Source organism: Rhynchophorus ferrugineus, unplaced genomic scaffold, assembly GCF_030347505.1.
Source record: "Rhynchophorus ferrugineus isolate W39M unplaced genomic scaffold, kcgeb_rfMv2 rfM3, whole genome shotgun sequence".
In the NCBI taxonomy this organism is placed as follows: Eukaryota; Metazoa; Arthropoda; class Insecta; order Coleoptera; family Curculionidae; genus Rhynchophorus; species Rhynchophorus ferrugineus.
The window spans coordinates 59,295,016-59,313,142 of NW_027472582.1; the positions used below are offsets into that span (position 1 = coordinate 59,295,016).

At 32.6% G+C, this 18,127-nt stretch overlaps 1 protein-coding gene across 3 annotated transcripts in view; it reads left to right on the forward strand.

Annotated features, from left to right (window-relative positions):
• Rsph3 (Radial spoke head protein 3) overlaps positions 1-18,127 on the forward strand; it is a 34,221-nt gene that overhangs the window by 1,429 nt on the left and 14,665 nt on the right. For all 3 annotated transcript variants that reach the window (XM_076398940.1, XM_076398941.1, XM_076398942.1), the window contains exons 2-3: positions 1,794-2,197; positions 8,124-8,524. In XM_076398940.1, the coding sequence (XP_076255055.1) occupies positions 1,841-2,197; positions 8,124-8,524 (758 nt within the window). In that variant the 5' untranslated portion in view covers positions 1,794-1,840. The remainder of the gene's footprint in view (positions 1-1,793; positions 2,198-8,123; positions 8,525-18,127) is intronic.

Here is an 18,127-nt window from a genome sequence, read left to right on the forward strand (position 1 = left end):
CCAATATTAAACAGAACAAACAAGTAGGATCACAAATTTATTTCCGTAGCATGTAATAACAGAGAAATACACCCGGAATAATTGTAATTTAGATAATTGCAAACCTTTTAATAAAATCTGGTAAAATTTATACTATGTGGAATAGATGCCTACCTTTTCGAAATGAGTGATTAATATATAGAAGACAAACTTAACAGGCAGAAAGCAAAATTTTTTTACTTACAAATAAAATAAAAATGTCCTATATACGGGGATAGATGCTTACTCTATGGGTTAGATGTCGCAATAGTTGTAGGGATAGTTACCCCTAAAAAAAAATTTGAATATTTTTAATTTCTTAATTTTAATCAATATAATAAATCAGTGGCAAGATAAAACTAATAATAAAAGTAATCATATAGTTTTATGATTATATTTTGTATTTACTTTAGATACTCTTTATTAATATAAATTACTACAAATTCTTGATAAGTTTCTTATTCGTAATTACTTATTCTACGCCTTGAATTACTATTATCCTTACGTAATACTAGTTTTTATAAAGTATCTAATTTAAAATGCAGTAATTTTTCCTGTTTTTAGGAAGTTTCTTAACTTTAATTAAAGTACAATCGTTTTTGATAGTAATCTCAAATACTTATTATCTTAAAAACAATCACATTCCTCCTTTTCATCACAATCAATTCCTTTCCAGTTTCTTCTTTCTTGTTCCTTTTTCTTTTTTCGTTTTCTTCTGGCTATATTAATTTTATCTTTAATTTTTTTTTCAGTGTACAATTTTAAACGTTGATATTGGTTACAATATAATCGTACACTGTGCAGGTTTCGTGCAGCCATTTTTACACATGATGCATTGAATCCAATCTGCCTTAGATTTTGTTTCCTCAAAATCTTCCAAACATTTGTCCTATTCTGGGATGTCTGACTCATTTAAAAGTTTCATCCATTTGATTGCAAATTTACCTGTTTGTTTTGTATCCTGTGTTTTAGCCTGATTTGTTTTTTTGTATCTCATTGTTTTAGTTCTATGGCGCTTTGTCTTTTTTATAATAATTATTAAGCTCGTTTTCTATTAAAGAATCATTGTCGAACATTATGTATGACATCTTCTGTGACAGGAAATCCAGCAGCCTCTAATTTTTTAACATGTACGACGATCTGTTTCCAATAGTCGAAGTTCAAAACCGAGTGTTTTCCTAAAAACAAATTAATGCTGAAATAAATGAACACATAACAATCAAATGTGTTTCGTAGTAAGATTTTTGTATTTAAGTTTTCAAAACTCTGGGTACCTAGATGTTAATTTTCTTGTATCTTGTTTCACAAACCGTCCTAGATGGAATACTATACCGACGAGAAGTTTCATTAATAGAACATGTGCTTTGTTTCAACTCTACAAAGGCGGCTAATAAACGTGTTCAGTCTATACGCCTCAAGGTTTTGCAGCTGCTTTGCGCACATATTTCTTTATATAATTAATAAGTAAAATTAATATTTATGAGAATATGATAATATAGGTTAATTAATAAGAATAAATTAATTAATTAATTAAGTTCATGATTGTGATTTAACTAACACGATAAAAATGATTTTGTCGCAACAACTCATAACACATTCGTTTCAACGAAGTATAACCCATTGCCTGTGGGTGTAGATGTGGTGGGCGGGACGCCTTTTCCGTTCAATTCGTTATATGATTACTTTGGCATCTATCCTCCTATGACATCTATTCCACATTTACCATATATTATAGAAGTTCTTCCATAAATATCATAAATAATTTAATATAACAGCTAATCGATAACTGATCGACAACATCGCAAATGATGATACTCAATCGATGATGCTCGACGTGGTAATACCAGAACTCCCGATGTCCTCTGACGAAACCGACGACGTGGCCTTCAAGGTCCTAAACCAGGACGATCTCCCAAACATCGCTGTGATCGGCGAGACCATTTTTAAACCCTTCGGGAACGATCCGAAGTTGAAGCCGAACCTTATCGTCCATCCGACGAGGCGAGTACTGACGAACTTGGAAGAGAATAAACAGAAAGGTTTCGCTAAGTCGCACGGAAACATCAGTAACAACGTTAGTAACAATAAAGGCTTGAAAAAGAAATTCAGCAGCTCGTCCAATCAACTCAATCATAACAACAGTAGTTCCGGAATAAAAATTGAAGATCTAAAGAACCAGGTAAGATAATGGTAATAGGAGATAATGATAACGATATAATTGATATTACTTTCTTTTTAAGGATAGTTGTTACATCAACATCAATAAATATCAAATATTATTTAATATTGATCGATTGAATAAATATTGTTCAATAAAATTAATTTAACATTAGACATATATTAAGATAATTAAATGAAAACGATTTTTGTAATTTGTACATTGTTCTATTATCGATTTATTTTCTAATTAGATAATTGCGCTATTATTTGCAAATTTTATTAAATATCTGCTTGTATATCGGACGCTTTCATTACCAGCTTTTGCCCATTTTGTTAGCGTTGACTGATATAAGAAAAAGGAACGGTTTATGTCCAGACAGAGAGACCTGCGTCTAAGGCAGGTTTGACTAGGATATGTAGGACTGCCTCCGGGTCTCTATCTGGAATAGTAGGATGTCAGTGCGGTCGATTTGGGAGTTTCTGATGAAATTTTAAATATTTTGGATCTTTGAATGTTTGGTGTGACCACTTGAAATAGATCCATATTGAACTACGGATTGAATTAGCATCTTATACAATAAGTACTTGACGGCTGTATCTCCAGATGAGCGGAATCAGAAGGTTGGCTATCCAGCTAACTTTTTGGATAACGATCTGAATTTCGGTAGACCAACTGAGCCTTCGATCGAAGTTGGGATGGTGACTTGCTTGGGTTTTCTGTGGGTCGATTTTAATATCCGATTATAACATATATAATTTTAGCCTCTCTGCCTGGTCGTTGGGCTATTTCTGCAATCTTATTTCAACATGGATTTGGCTCGATGCGTCATCATTCCATATCCGGATTTCAGGGAGAGTGTCTATTTCTCAACCAATATGCTGCTGTTGGTGCCGCTCACCTCAAACATTCTCGCTATACTATTTTGGCCTCGTACAATGTTGGTTTCCTATTTTTCAGATCGCTTTCTATGATCTTAACACATGTCCTTTTGGAGCTGTTTGCAACGTTTTCCAAACAGAAGGTCGAGTTTGGCACGAAAATCTGTGAAGAATTAATTTCATTTTTCATTCGATGGATACGTCCAAATCATTACAATTTGCGTTCCTGAATATATTCGTCAACTCTGTTCTGGCTGCTGTATCGTTCTAAATGACTTCACTTCTAATATTATCTCGGTGAGAAGCGTATATAATTTGCATTAACCAACGCAATTGCAGGATAATTGCCAAGATAGGCGTTCAAAAGAGGCTGTTTTTAATGTTGATTGTAACATTCCAAAAGCTTGGCTAACTCGACTACGGTATTTACTCGACTTTTTTTTTCCTCTATTACAGGTACCAATTTATTACCCGATTTACAACAGTTTTTTTTTTAAATTAATTCTCAGCTCTAGAGTGAGATGATAAAGAATGCTAAAACCATCAACATCTACATTAGCTAATAGGGCGCTATTATCAGCAAACATCACATCGGCCAAGGAGTTTGTTGGATATAGAACGTCATGTCTGTTGTGTGTATACTATGTCCTCGCATGTTCTCGCACTATGCAATCGATAGAAACCTCTTCTGTTGCTTGCATTTGATAATACAATTAGTTACAGAGCAGAAATTGCAGTTTTTACTATGCATATGAATAATATTACTTAGTGTACTTTCTAGGTTGGAAGTCAGATATATGATTTTCTACAGTATTGATGCATTGTATTGATGATCTTACAACCTTTTAAACTTACGTTTGATCACCAGTGATGATAAATTTCATACCTTATTGCATCCTATATCATTTTCAAACTTAATTTTGTATCAATCATAACACTTACAGTGTTTCCATATTATCGTAAATCCAGCTATAAATAACGGCATATATCCCCAAGAAGTAATTGTTTGTTATCAGTTTTTGATGCATTAAAGAACTCTTCTATTTTCATTATTTTTGATTGAAATATCGTTATTGACAAACAGCGAAAAATTATTCAAATTTATAATACATAATTATTTGCAATAACTAATGCATTATTTACTACAACCTTCCATATTCTAAATTACTTTTGTCAAGGGAGCTTTGAACGTCAAACCAAACAAATCACAAATAAAAATCGCTTTGTTTGTTACCCATTTTATTATTAAGTCTACAGAGACCCATTGAGGTCCATGCTACTCCCGATAATAATCATTTTTCTATATCCAAAACTAAATAATAGAACATATTTACAGAGAATAAAAATATTGTAATAAGCACGACATACTACAGTTAAAAACAAATTAGGGTTCTACAATCAATATAAGTATTGCTGTAGTTATATATGCTTTACAGTGTTGTTCGTTCACAACACCGCTATATCAACAGTTAAATAATTATCATTATCATAATTCTTATAATTAATATATTATAAATATTGGAAGCTTATAGTGTATGACCTTTGTTCTCTCATTCGTTCATTAATTTTTTCGTTTGCAATTAATTTCTTTATTCATTTTATAAATATTTTCATATAATGCATTATACTCGTAAAATGTAACGTAAATACTCAGAAACGAACACTATCTAATGGAAAAAGTATATTATCAGTGCATTTTACATTGCTGTGAGAATATTTAAACGAAACCAAAGAAAATTATATTGTACTGTGATAGACAATAATAGCCTTATTTAACTACTATAAATCAATTTTTAATATATTTTTATTTAACATGATATAATATCGGTTATGTACCACCAGTCATTAAAATATTCGCCATTAAGCAAAGGCAAACCCTTACGCTACTTCTCACTTTTATTATACCATATTTATTTAATTTTTCTCGCAAAAAACTATCTAGACATTAATATACCGCATTATTGTTGTTGCTATGCTATGCTGTCAAGCTAACACAACCAGACTGCGTATGTTTGCCCGGAAACTCCATTAGAACGAAAAAAATCTTTATTGATTTTCTTCCCAAAACAACTCGGTAAATAATGTAACTCGAGTTAAAATAAATAGCGTTATTTCTGATTTCTATTTTAATACTATAACAAAATTTAGAATTTTTTTGATTTTTCAATTGAAAAGTCTCCAGCCTACCATAATACAACACATTTTTTTGGCAAAATTAGTTCTTTTTATTCAACATAATTCCCTTTAATGGTGATACACTGATTATAGCGACCCTCCCACTTTTCGATACCATTTTTGTAGTACAATTTGTCTTTTTCTTCAAAATTGGCCTCAATTTCTGTCTTCCCAGCCGAGCATTCTTTTAAAATCTGAGAACAGAAAATAGTCACTGGGGAACAGATCTGGAGAATACAGTGCAATTCAAAACCCAATTCATGGATTTTTAACACGATGCATTGTCTTGGTGAAGCAGCACTTTCATTTTCTTCAAATGCGACCGTTTTTTGGCGATTTCGTCCTTCAAACGACCCAATAAGGCAATGTGATAGTCGCTGCTGATAGTCCTTCCTTTTTCAAGGTACTCAATGAAAATTATTCCATGCGCATCCCAAAATACAGATGCCATAACATTGCCAACCGATTATTGAGTTTTCCCACGCTTTGGAGCGGGTTCATCGTGTGCAGTCCACTCGGATGACTGTCGATAGGACTTCGAAGTGTAGCGATGGAGTCATGTTTCATCCATTATCACAAATCGACGCAAAAATTCATTGCGCTTGATCATCTTCAAACACTGCTCCGAATCATCAACTCGTCGTTATTTTTGGTCAAAAGTTAGCTCGCGCGGCACTCACTTTGCCATCTATGTGGCAGGCCGGGGACTTTTCAATTGATCTGTTATGTGATCTAAAAAAGCACTTTTTTAAAAAGTTTTAAAGGGCATATTCTACAAGGGTACATTCAAAGGGCTCTAATACGTATTATATGAAATTATATATAATATGAGAATATGAAAAAAATCGATTTTTTCAAATATATGGACTAGAATACCTTCTTAATATAAAAATGATGTTAAGTTTATTAAATATAATATTTGTAAATTATTGATTACTTAGATTGTGTTAACTATGGATTTAGAAGAACGATTCTTAAAAATATTTTATAATATTTAATTCATATTTTCCTATACTATAACCAAAATAGCAAATTTGGTTTAAATACGCAGACAAATCTGATTTTCATCCACATTATACATTATATTAGCTGGCAAGAGATAATTGCTGTTCCCAACGATATCAGTATATCTTGTGTACGTTGTTGTAGATAAATTTGTGTTGTAAACAATACATTTAAGCGAATTCAAATTTAGTTTTATTTGGTTTGCAGAGAATCACCGAAAATTTTGACAGAATCTACTTCAAACAAATGAAAATAAGACTGATACTCAATGAGCTATTTTTCAAACGCTATACGTTGCATTTCACAAAATTAATTGACATTGGTAGAGAGTAAATTGGCTACTGCAACAGTTTAGCAAGACGCTAAAATTATTTAAAAATTCCCTTTGCTTTCTATTAACGTGGTCGGTAGGCATTCCATCTGTTAATAAATTTTTTCTCAAAGTATATAACTAAATTATTAGTGTCATTTTGAACAAATAGACCGCGAAATAAATGTGGCACGTACTCCACGTGACAAAACTTTAACATACCACACATTGTTTTATTACATTCTTAATAAAAATAAATGTTTGGATTCTATATTATATGATTAAATACGGTTAGTCATGATATTAACATAAACACCACAAAGAGGCATATATTATTTACTTGTAGATTCCGCATAAAGTCTTGCCTCTCGAAAGCTGCGACAAAACTATAACAGCCAGTTAAAAAAAGATATCCAATTTTTTTTTAATTTTATTTCAGTAACGAGACATCCTCCCCTATTTTTTACAACTTCAATCAGTCTCTTCGTATTGGTATCTTAACATAATTTTGAGCTAACATTTTCTACTTATTTTGAATAGTATTTTTTTAGATCCTCAACAATAATAAATTGTGTATTATTTAAGTAAACAGCATGTGCTAGAATGCTCCAAAATTTTCAATAATATTCAAATAAGAAGAGCACTGGAGCCACTTTATAATTTGAATATTGTGTTCTGAAGAAAGCCATTAACGAGCTTAACACTATGAACATTGTAACATTCTCTTCCTGAAAAATATAATTCTTGCCAGCAATTTGTGTTAGATAATGATGAAATGAAATTTACAATGAAAATAAAATTAATTTATGAAAGTGTTTTATATAGTGATTAATTAAAAATAACTATATATCGTAGCAACAGATATTAGTAATTTAATTTCAATTTTAATTTTATGAAGAAATAATAGAATATAATGAAAGCCTATTCGAGTAATGGGCTTAGTTACTAATATATTACTACTAAATTTTTTTAGTTATATTTTAGAATCACTTTTGTACCATCTAAGGTTTATCTGGATTGCTTAATTGCTTAACCTGAACTCTTAACGTTAAGAGATTATCCCAAAAGACATCCGGTATAATCCAGCCGGCTTGCTGGCGTGAAGAAGATGCCTGGGATATAATTTTTGAATTACAATATGTAAATCACTTAATAAAGCGCAAATATTTTAACACCTAACATTTAATACTTAATGTCTTAAAGATACTTTTATTATATTAGTTATTATAGTAGTTATACGATTACTATATTAAAACAAATATACTTTTATATTATTAATATCAAGTCAACACTAAAATGTTTTATCATAAAGAAAAGAAACTTTCTTACGATGAGGAAGTTATTACCATATATTATCTGCAAATTTTATGTGATTTAGATCAGTTGTTTAGCGGGCCTAATTATGATAATATTTTCTCGTCACAGTTTTATGTATCTATGGTTCATATATTAAGTTTATATATATTGTTAATTATAAAACAAATAAAATCAAAAATTGTTTTCATTTAATTACATATGACAGTGCACATTATTTTACACAAACGTAAATATCATAACAATTTGTAACTATACATAGGTGGACTCCAAGTTCACCAAAACGTTGGACGCCAAACTCCGTCGGCTACAGAAGGAGGAGAAGCAGTGCAAGAAAATTTACCAGACCAATCATGTAGACAAGCACCGAAAACCTTTCGTCACCACCGTTCCCAAAGGAACGTTTTTAGAACCACCACATGAAATCGAAAAGTTGTTCAACAAGGAACTTGCGAAATCCATCAAGGAAAACGAGTCGAAGTCGAAGAAGGAGGATTCCAAGAAGCTATTCACTTACGCCAGTCAGCCCAGGGTTCTAAATAGGAGTCCCGCAAATTTTGTCCATGTTCAAAAATGTGCGGCTGCATTCGCAGCCGCGAAGATAATCGGAAGTGTGGCAGGATTAGATTTCAACGACAAGGAAAATGCTAATCAAAACGAACAGTAAGTTAAAGATAACTACAAACAAATCTAACAGTTCAATTGAAAAGTCCCCGGTCTGACGCATAGATGGCACTACTAGTTCATATGTTTTTTTAGTTAGCCCTAACCCTCAAAAGATGCCTGTATAAATTTGACAACTGTCGGATCGTGAATGTGTAATTTGTGAATTATAACATTTTGAATGAAGCAACTTTGCTTATTGTGAAAAAATGCATAAAAAGGAATTTCGCATGTTGATAAAATATTGCTTTTTGAAGGGAAAAATACAGTTGAAGCAAAAACTTGGCTTGATGCCGAGTTTTCAGACACTCCCCCAGAAAAATCAACCATCAAGGATTGGTATGTTAAGTTTACACGTAGTGAAACGAGCACAGAAGGCGGTGAACGCAGTGGACGCTCAAAAGAGGTTGTTACCGACGAAAACATTAAAAAAATCAACAAAATGATTTTGAATGACCTATTCACACTATTCAGATAGATTCACGAATATTTGGGTATGAGAAAGATATGTGCAAAGTGTGTGCCGTGCGAGCTCACTTTTACCAAAAACAACGACGAGTTGATGAATTGGAGCAGTGTTTGAAGATGATCAAGCGTAATAAACTCGAGTTTTTGCATCGATATGTCACAATGGATGAAACATGGCTCCAACAATTTACTCCGAAGTCCAATCGACAATTATCCCGGTGGACTGTCCACGATGAACCCGCCCCAACGCGTGGGAAAACGCAACACTCTGCTGGCAAGGTTATTGCGTCTGTATGTTGGGATGCGCATGGAATAATTTTCATTGACTACCTGACTACCTTGAAAAAGGAAGGACCATCAACAGCGACTATTACATAGCGTTATTGGGTCGTTTGAAGGGCGAAATCGCCGAAAAACGGTCGCATTTGAAGAAAAAGAAAGTGTTGCTTCATCAAGACAAAGCACAAGTGTCACAAGTCAGTGAAAGCGATGGCAAAAATCCATGAATTGGGCTTCGAATTGCTTCCTCATCCACCGTATTCTCCAGATCTAGCCCCCAGCGACTATTTCCTGTTCTCAGATCTCAAAAGAATGCTCGCTGGGGATAAATTTTCGTCGAATGAAGAGGCGATCGCCGAAACAGATACCCATTTTGAAGCAAAGGACAAATCGTACTATAAAAATGGTATTGAAAATTTGGAGGGTCACTATAATCAGTGTATCACCCTTGAAGGGAATTATGTTGAATAAAAAAAAACTAATTTTGCCAATAAATGTGTTTTACTTTGGTAGGCCGGGGACTTTTCAATTGATGTGTTAAATTAAATTCGCAGTCACCAAGTCCGACAATAGATTCGTTTTGTTATATATGTGTTATTTATCACTTTATTTAATTTTGATAATCTCTGTTTTAAATTAATTAGTTAATAATTATTATATTAATTTAATTACTAATTAATAATTATAAAAATTTAAACTTATGATGTGATCTAACCTATATATGGTATTCTGTTAAACTCATTTTCAATTTCCAGGTTTAACACAAGGTAAATACTACTATGTATTTGTTTCTCAATATTTGTCGTTCCATTTTCTGCTGTCCGTTCTGATGTAAATTTCAATGTCGGTAAAAGACATAATAACAGTTATATTTCCATAGAAATTTACTATTCAGAATTAAATCCTGCTATGTTCTTTCATAAAAAAGTCTAAAACATTTTTTTAATCCTATTTTATTAGCAACCCAATATATCACATCTGACATTATTACTTGACAGCAAATAAGTACGCAGAATATGAATATAACATAATTATTATTTTCTAGCAGTAGATTATAATTTATATATTTATAAATTTATTATTGCTTTATTGTTGAATATCTTTAAAGTAGTATCAACCATAGATTCGCATCTTCATTATTCAATTATTGCTTGAAATTTGAAGCCTGGTGGGTAGAATATATTACTGCTGTCAAAAATCACCAAAAAATATAAACCGTTTATTTATTTTATTAAATTTTAAATATATTTATTTCATATTTTTTTTAATTTCTAGAGTCATTGATTTTGATTTCTGAGAATTAATTTAAACCTTCTTCAGTTTGGTTGTAATCCAATCAAAACAATGTTCTCGAAGCAATTTTTTCATTGAGTATTGGATATCATCACTAGATGTACTGGAATCTACTACATGTACTAGAATCTACTGGGATGTATTAGAATACTAGGTTGCGAAATGATATAAATTTTCTACATCTTACCCTTTTTTCATTAAGATAGCATGGCGTCAATGATTTTGTTTTACCAAGTGGCACTGACGTCATGATCTTACCAAAAAATATACCTTACCTTACTCTTGTAATTGCTGACCTTCAAATGAAAATTTCTTATAATGTTGTTTTTGTCCATTTTCATGCAATTTTTAGCTAGTATGCAATATACAGTACATCTTAGACAGTAGTTATATCTTTTAAAACTAAAAACATTTCTGCTAGTTTGCGTTAAATGTTAAAAATTGTTTAATACCATTTTTTCATCAGTCTAATGTTTTCAAATATTTTTGACAAAGCAATATTTAAATAATAAACGACTGCCTACGTTTTTATATGACATAATTTCAAGGTGTTATTTAAGCATAATTATGACTGATTACGCTAATAAAATGTCGTGAAGACTGTCGTGTTTACACTGTAATAAAAACGTACCTTCTATTACAAAATTAATATTGTTCTATTTTCTTACAACTTAACTTGTGATAATTAATGGTTAGCTAACAGAAAACAAATAAATGCCAGGTAATATTTTTGTCACTGTTTGTTCAACTATAAATATATAATCTCGTGACACTAAGTGATAATACAGGAAATATATTTGTGTTTAGGTTAATGAACCTAATTGTAACTAAAATTATTGAAAAATCAAATTCATATTTAATTAATAATAATACAACATTTTTAATTAGAAATCCTTAGCAATAAATTAATTTACAATTAAATTAATTACAATTTACTTTATATACAATTTGGAAAAATTATATCGGCTAAATGATGACCGCGATTCGCTATGTAACTTTCGGCTCTTCCTCAATTTCGTGAAGAATATTTTCTTTAAGGTGTTGAATCGTTTGGTGCTTATTCACATAAACTTTTGAATAAAAAAAAACATAAGAAAAAATCTGGTGCTGTTAAATCCGGAGATCTGACTGGCCATAATAAATCGCCACTTCACGAAATTAGTCTTCGTGGATAACATCATTCTATAATTGAATTGTTGAACGAGCTGTGTATCTTGCTGGAACCACATGTCTTGAGTACTTGCTCTTCCTTTTCAGGTGCAAGCAAAATCGAATCATGTCTTGGTACCATTCAGGAGTAACAGTAACAGCAACACCTTGGTCATTTTCATAAAAATAGGGACTAATGATATTTCCAGCATGAATATCACACCATACAGTTATTTTGAGGATTCTCTATTCTCCAAAACCGAGTTTTCTGTTTGTTGACGTGGCCACTGAGATGAAAACTGGCTTCATCGCTCATTATCAATTTAGACGAAAAATCTTCAATTTCACCTCTCAGGAGTCAGGTCTTAGGATTGCATTGCTATAGTCAACTAGTTGATCAGGATCCCTCGGTAACAATTTTTGGACTAATTAAATTTTGTACGGGAACATTTTCAAATCAGTTTTCAAAATTCGCCTTAAACTGCGTGCATAAATAGCAACTAGAAACCACTTCTACGAATTCATGTTTCTGGAGACTCTGCAACACTACCGGGCACCAAAGCCACATTTTCAGCGTTACGAGACGTCCGTTGTCTTTCAGAACGAGGCCTATCTGCTGTTGTACCGTACTGTCGAAAATTCGCATGTAAACGATTATTTGTGGTTTTGTGAGGCACCAGGGCGAACGATTATTTTCAATAAATATTGTCACTTTTTCTGCTCGTTCGTGTAGCTTTTATTTATCCATAATAAAATTTGGACGTCTACACAATACAATGGTTAAAGCGAAACTGAGCTAAACGTCACATAACCAAGATGGTAGCAACAAAAATGGTAAAATAGTAAGATTCTTGTGGTTTGCTTCACTCCCATATTTTAATTTTCTGCACGTTGTCCAGTTATTAGTATTGTTAGTATTTTATTACTTCTACGTCAGTATCATACATTAACTCTTTTTCGTATTATTATGACGAGTTATTATGTTGGATAATCTATTTCATTTCGAGATCATGGTGCAGTTCTTGAATCACTGAAGAACTTTTGTTTAGGCAGCGCTTGATTATTGGTCGGTTTGATGACTTAGCGCAACCCCATATTTGCTTTCCAATGTCCAAATAACCTTTACTATTGAGTTATTATCCACTACTTTGGTCTTAGTTCAAATTATTATTTTTTATTTTTAGTTTTAAATTTTTGATCAACAAATAAATTTATTATATATACTATATACGCAAATTTAAAAAAAGCTTTTCGAAAAAAAATAATACCGAAATATTTAAAACCCTTTTGAACTACATGGACTAGATATTCATAATACTTAAATAAAAATAAAATACCTTTTACATAAAGTTACTACCTTTCTTGAAATGCAACTGAACTATTGCAGCTCTAAGAGACTATTCTGATTTTCAAATAATATGACCATTAATATAATTGAATAATTATCTTCATTAAATACGAAAACAAATAAAATATTCTGGTATTATAATCACTTCTAATACGTTTTTTTAAATTTATATATTACATTGCTACTAGTCTTGTAGACTAATCTACAGTTTGTCTTTAGAGTAACTTAAAACTAGGTATAAATCTAGGAAATCCCATGGATCCTATCTTAGTCTCTGGTGTATAAATGTTTATGTATTAGCACTGCTGTTAATCTATTAAATGCACCTCACTACACTATACTACACACGACTAAATGGATTGGCTCTTCTGAGTCTCTGTCAGGAGTTGTATTAGTTCGATATTGACATTAGAATGGAGTCTGTCCTGTCCTGTGTTTCTTTGCATTTCCTTAATGACAGCCGGTATTTGAAGTTCTTGATATATGTTATCAGAGCTGTAGTATCTGGGTACATCTACAATAGTTATCAGGACTTCGTTCTGAAAAACTTGTGTTGTATTTATATTATTATTTGCAGAACATTCCCATAATTCAATTCCGCATGTTCATATGGGTTTCAATAATTGCTAGTTTAATAGCAATTTAATAGGTCAAGTCCCCGGCCTGACACATAGATGGCGCTGCTAGATTCAAATCCATATAATTTTTAAATAGCCCTAACCCTCAAAAAATGCCTGTACAAATTTGACAGCTGTCGGATCATTAGTTTTTGAATTATAGCATTTTGAGTGAAGCAGCTTTTGTTATTGTGAAAAAAAAATGGATAAAAAGGAATTTCGTGTGTTGACAAATATTGCTTTTTGAAGGGAAAAAATACAGTTGAAGCAAAAACTTGGTTTGATGACGAATTTCCGGATACAGCCCCAGGAAAATCAACCATCAAGGTTTGATATGCTAAGTTTAGACGTGGTGAAATGAGCACCGAAGACGGTGAACCCAGTGGACATCCAAAAGATATTGTTACCCGAGAAATCATTTAAAAAATTCACAAAATGATTATGAATGACCGTAGATTTAATTTGAATAAAGAGAAAGCTCTGTACAAAGTGGGTGCCGCGCAAGCTCACTTTTGAACAAAAACAACGAGTCGATGATTCGGAGCAGTGTTTGAAGATGATCAAGCATAATACATCCGAGTTTTCGCATCGATATGTGACAATGTGTCATCCGAGTGAACTGCACACGATGAATCCGCTCCAAAGCGTATGAAAACGCAAATTGGCTGGCAGATTTATGGCGTCTGTATTTTGGCATGCGCATGGAATAATTTTCATTGACTACCTTGAAAAAGGACGGACCATCAATAGCGACTATTTGGACCGTTTGAAGGACGAAATCGCCCAAAATGGCAGCATTTGAAGAAAAAAAGTGCTGCACTATGTCACAAGTCAGTGACAAAGATGGCAAAAATCCATGAATTGGGCTTCGTCTTGCTCCCTCATCCACCGTATTCTCCAGATCTGATCCCCAGCGACTATTTCCTGTTCTCAGGCCTCAAAAGAATGCTCTCGCTGGGAAGAAATTTTTCGTCGAATGAAGAGGTGATCGCCGAAACTGAGGCCTATTTTGAAGTAAAGGACAAATCGTACTACTGAAATGGTATCGAGAAATTGGAGGGTCGCTATAATCAGTCTATCACCCTTGAAGGGAATTGAATAAAAAAAACTGATTTTGCCAAAATAAATTGTTTTACTGTGGCAGGCCGGGGCCTTTTCAATTGACCTGTTATTATGTACTTATAGTTTAGGTGTTCTTCCAATTAACCAATATATTTTCCCATATTTTATCACCGGTTCTTTCCTTTTCTTTTTTACATGTTCTCTACAGCGAAATGTTGCATCAAGATTGATTCCGGGATACTTATCATTGTTACTTTGTGGAATAATAGTATTATTTAATGTTATTGGTGATATGTAGTGTCATTGGTGGTATTGCGGTCTGATTATACATGAAATGCACATGCATAGATTTAGTTTCATTCATTTTTATTTTCCAGTCATCAGCAAACGCCGTCATGATATTTTATAATTGGCCCCAATATATTTACTTCTGGTACACCTGTTACTAATAGACGTTACCAGCTAATATTTAATTAGTAACTCTACACTTTATACATTTTTAAATCCAGGACGGCTCGCTTTACTTTACCGTTTCATACGCACAGTATATAAAGATTTGAGCAATAAAACAAATCGATTATTTTGACCATCTAAAATCGTTTCCATCCTTAAATACCAGTATTAGCGGTATTAGGTGTAAATATAAAGCCGGACATTTTTTATAGAGCTAAAGAACAAAATTAGCCGTAAAATAATCACCATTAACACAAATGTAAATGACTAACCTACTTACTGCTGCATAAAACTAGGTTAGACACGACAAATCGAAACTGCATTTGAAAGTGTACCAATTTCAGACAGCATTCAGTCGTTTTCTCATTATTATTTCAGAAGCGACGCCGAGTTTTCCGAACTATTGACTTTACAATTGCAGTATTTAAGTTTAATCACTTTTGATCGATCAGTTGTCTTGGCCATTTTTTGGTTTTTATATGGATATGGTTAAATTGTCTGAATTTTGTAATCAAATAAAGTAGATAGTGTTACGAAGTAGTCAGAGTCGTGAAAACTACAAATAGGCACTAAACATAATATATTAAAAGTCTTAAAAATATTTTAAAATTCAGTAATACTCAATACCTCAATTTTGTTCACCAACAATAACAGGTTAATTTTAACGTACAGTGCTTCTTCATTTACAAGTAATTAGATTCCCTTGTTAGAGGTCGAAACACTTGAATTCAGTATCTAAATCCTAACACGAATATTCTTTTTAGATATAATTTTGTACAACAAAATTTTTGGTAATAAACGTGCAAATGAGATACTGTATTTATCAAAACCAAATATCCTTCATGCACTGATCATTCGATTTTGTTTAATCATTGAAGATTTTTTCATTTCTTCTCGGTATTTCAACTCGCAAAGAGCATCTTGAATCACCTTTAAATTTGTCGAAGCCACTTTGTAGATGCAGAATGTTCTCGTTACCCCTACTTATATTTCCTTACTGGAAATTAATTATTTCCAGTGAATCCTATTTCTGATAATACTGATCTTCCACAGTCCTTTCTATTTCCTCATTTCTTCACTATACGCGCTGTTTGTCTTATTTTAGTCTTAATTTTGTCACACCAATTTTAGATTTGTGCCTATTGCTACAATTTCATCTCTTTTCGTTTTTTTAATTTCTACATGTATTTTATGTATTAACTATTATATTGTAATATGTAACAGGTTATTTAAAATCTGGCCTACCATAAAAAAACACATTTTTGTCAAAATTAGTTTTTTTTCATTCAACATAATTCCCTTCGAAGGTGATACACTTATTATAGCGACCCTCCAACATTACGTTACCATTTTTGTAGTACGATTTGTTCTTTATTCGACGAAATTATCTTCCCAGCGAGCATTCTTTTGAGATCTGAGAACAGGAAATAATCGATGGGGGCCAGATCTGGAGAATACGGTGGACTAGGAAACAGTTCGAAGCCCAATTCATGGATTTTTGCCACCGTTTTCACTGGGTTGTGACACGGTGCATTGTTTTGGTAAAACAGCACTTTCTTTTTCTTCAAATTCGGTCGTTTTTCGGCGATTTCGTCTTTCAAACGATCCAATAACATTATGTAACAGTCGCTGTTGATGGTCCTTCCTTTTTCAAGGTAGTCAAGGAAAATTATTCCATGCGCATCCCAAAATACAGACGCTATAACCTTGCCAGCCGACTGTTGCATTTTCCCACGCTTTGGAGCGAGTTCATCGTGTGCAATCGACTCGAATGACTGGCAATTGGACTTCGAAATGAAATGATGGGGCCATTTTTCATCCATTGTCACGTATCAACGCAAAAAGCTCGGTTTATTACGCTTGATCATCTTCAAACACCGCTCCGAATCATCAACTCGTCATTGTTTTTTGTCAAAAGTGAGCTCGCACGGCACCCACTTTCCACATAGCCTTCTCATATCCAAACATTCGTGAATGATATGATCTGACACGTTCAGTTGATATACTTAGAGTGTCTGCTATTTCATTCATTTTCAATTTATGGTCATTAAAAATCATTTTGTGGGTTTTTTAAATGTTTTTGCCGCTAACAACTTCTTTTGGACGTCCACTGCTTTCACCGTCTTCGGTGCTCATTTCACCACCTCTAAACTTAGCATACCAATCCTTGATGGTTGATTTTCCTGGGTCAGTGTCCGGAAACTCGGCACCAAGCCAAGTTTTTGCTTCAACTGTATTTTTTCCCTTCAAAAAGCAATATTTTATCAACACGCGAAATTCCTTTTTATCCATTTATTTCACAATAACAAAAGTTGGTTCACTCAAAATACTATAATTGACAAATTAGTGATGCGACCTATGTCAAATTTGTACACGCATCTTTTGAGGGTTAGGGCTAACTAAAAAACACATGGATGGAATTCTAGTAGCACCATCTATGTATTAGGCCGGAGACTTATCAATTAACCTGTTGCTATTACATGTATTTTTATGTATTACGTATGTATTTTTTACATTTATTATTACTTATTATAAGATACGAGTTATCTATTACTATTTTATATTTTATTATTAATTTACTGTTACTGGTAGTTGCAGACTCACCTACTCACCTCACCTCTATAATAATAATGCACTATAAAATAAAATTGTTTGACCCTTTTGATTCTCTTGATATCCTGTGTAACAGTCCGCATCAGCAGTATCGATGTAAGTAACCATTGCTATAGTATTTGAGTGCATCTGTAATGCCCCTTAGGTCTTTGTTTAAAAAAGTAAAAAGTAAGTGTTAGTAATTTGTTATTATTACTTTTTGCGGAAAATATCAATAACTGGATTCCATAGGTCCATATCGATTTTAAAATTTGTCATAAAACAGAAACTTATTATAAACGGATAATTCGATTGCTCTTCCAATAAACCAACATATTTATA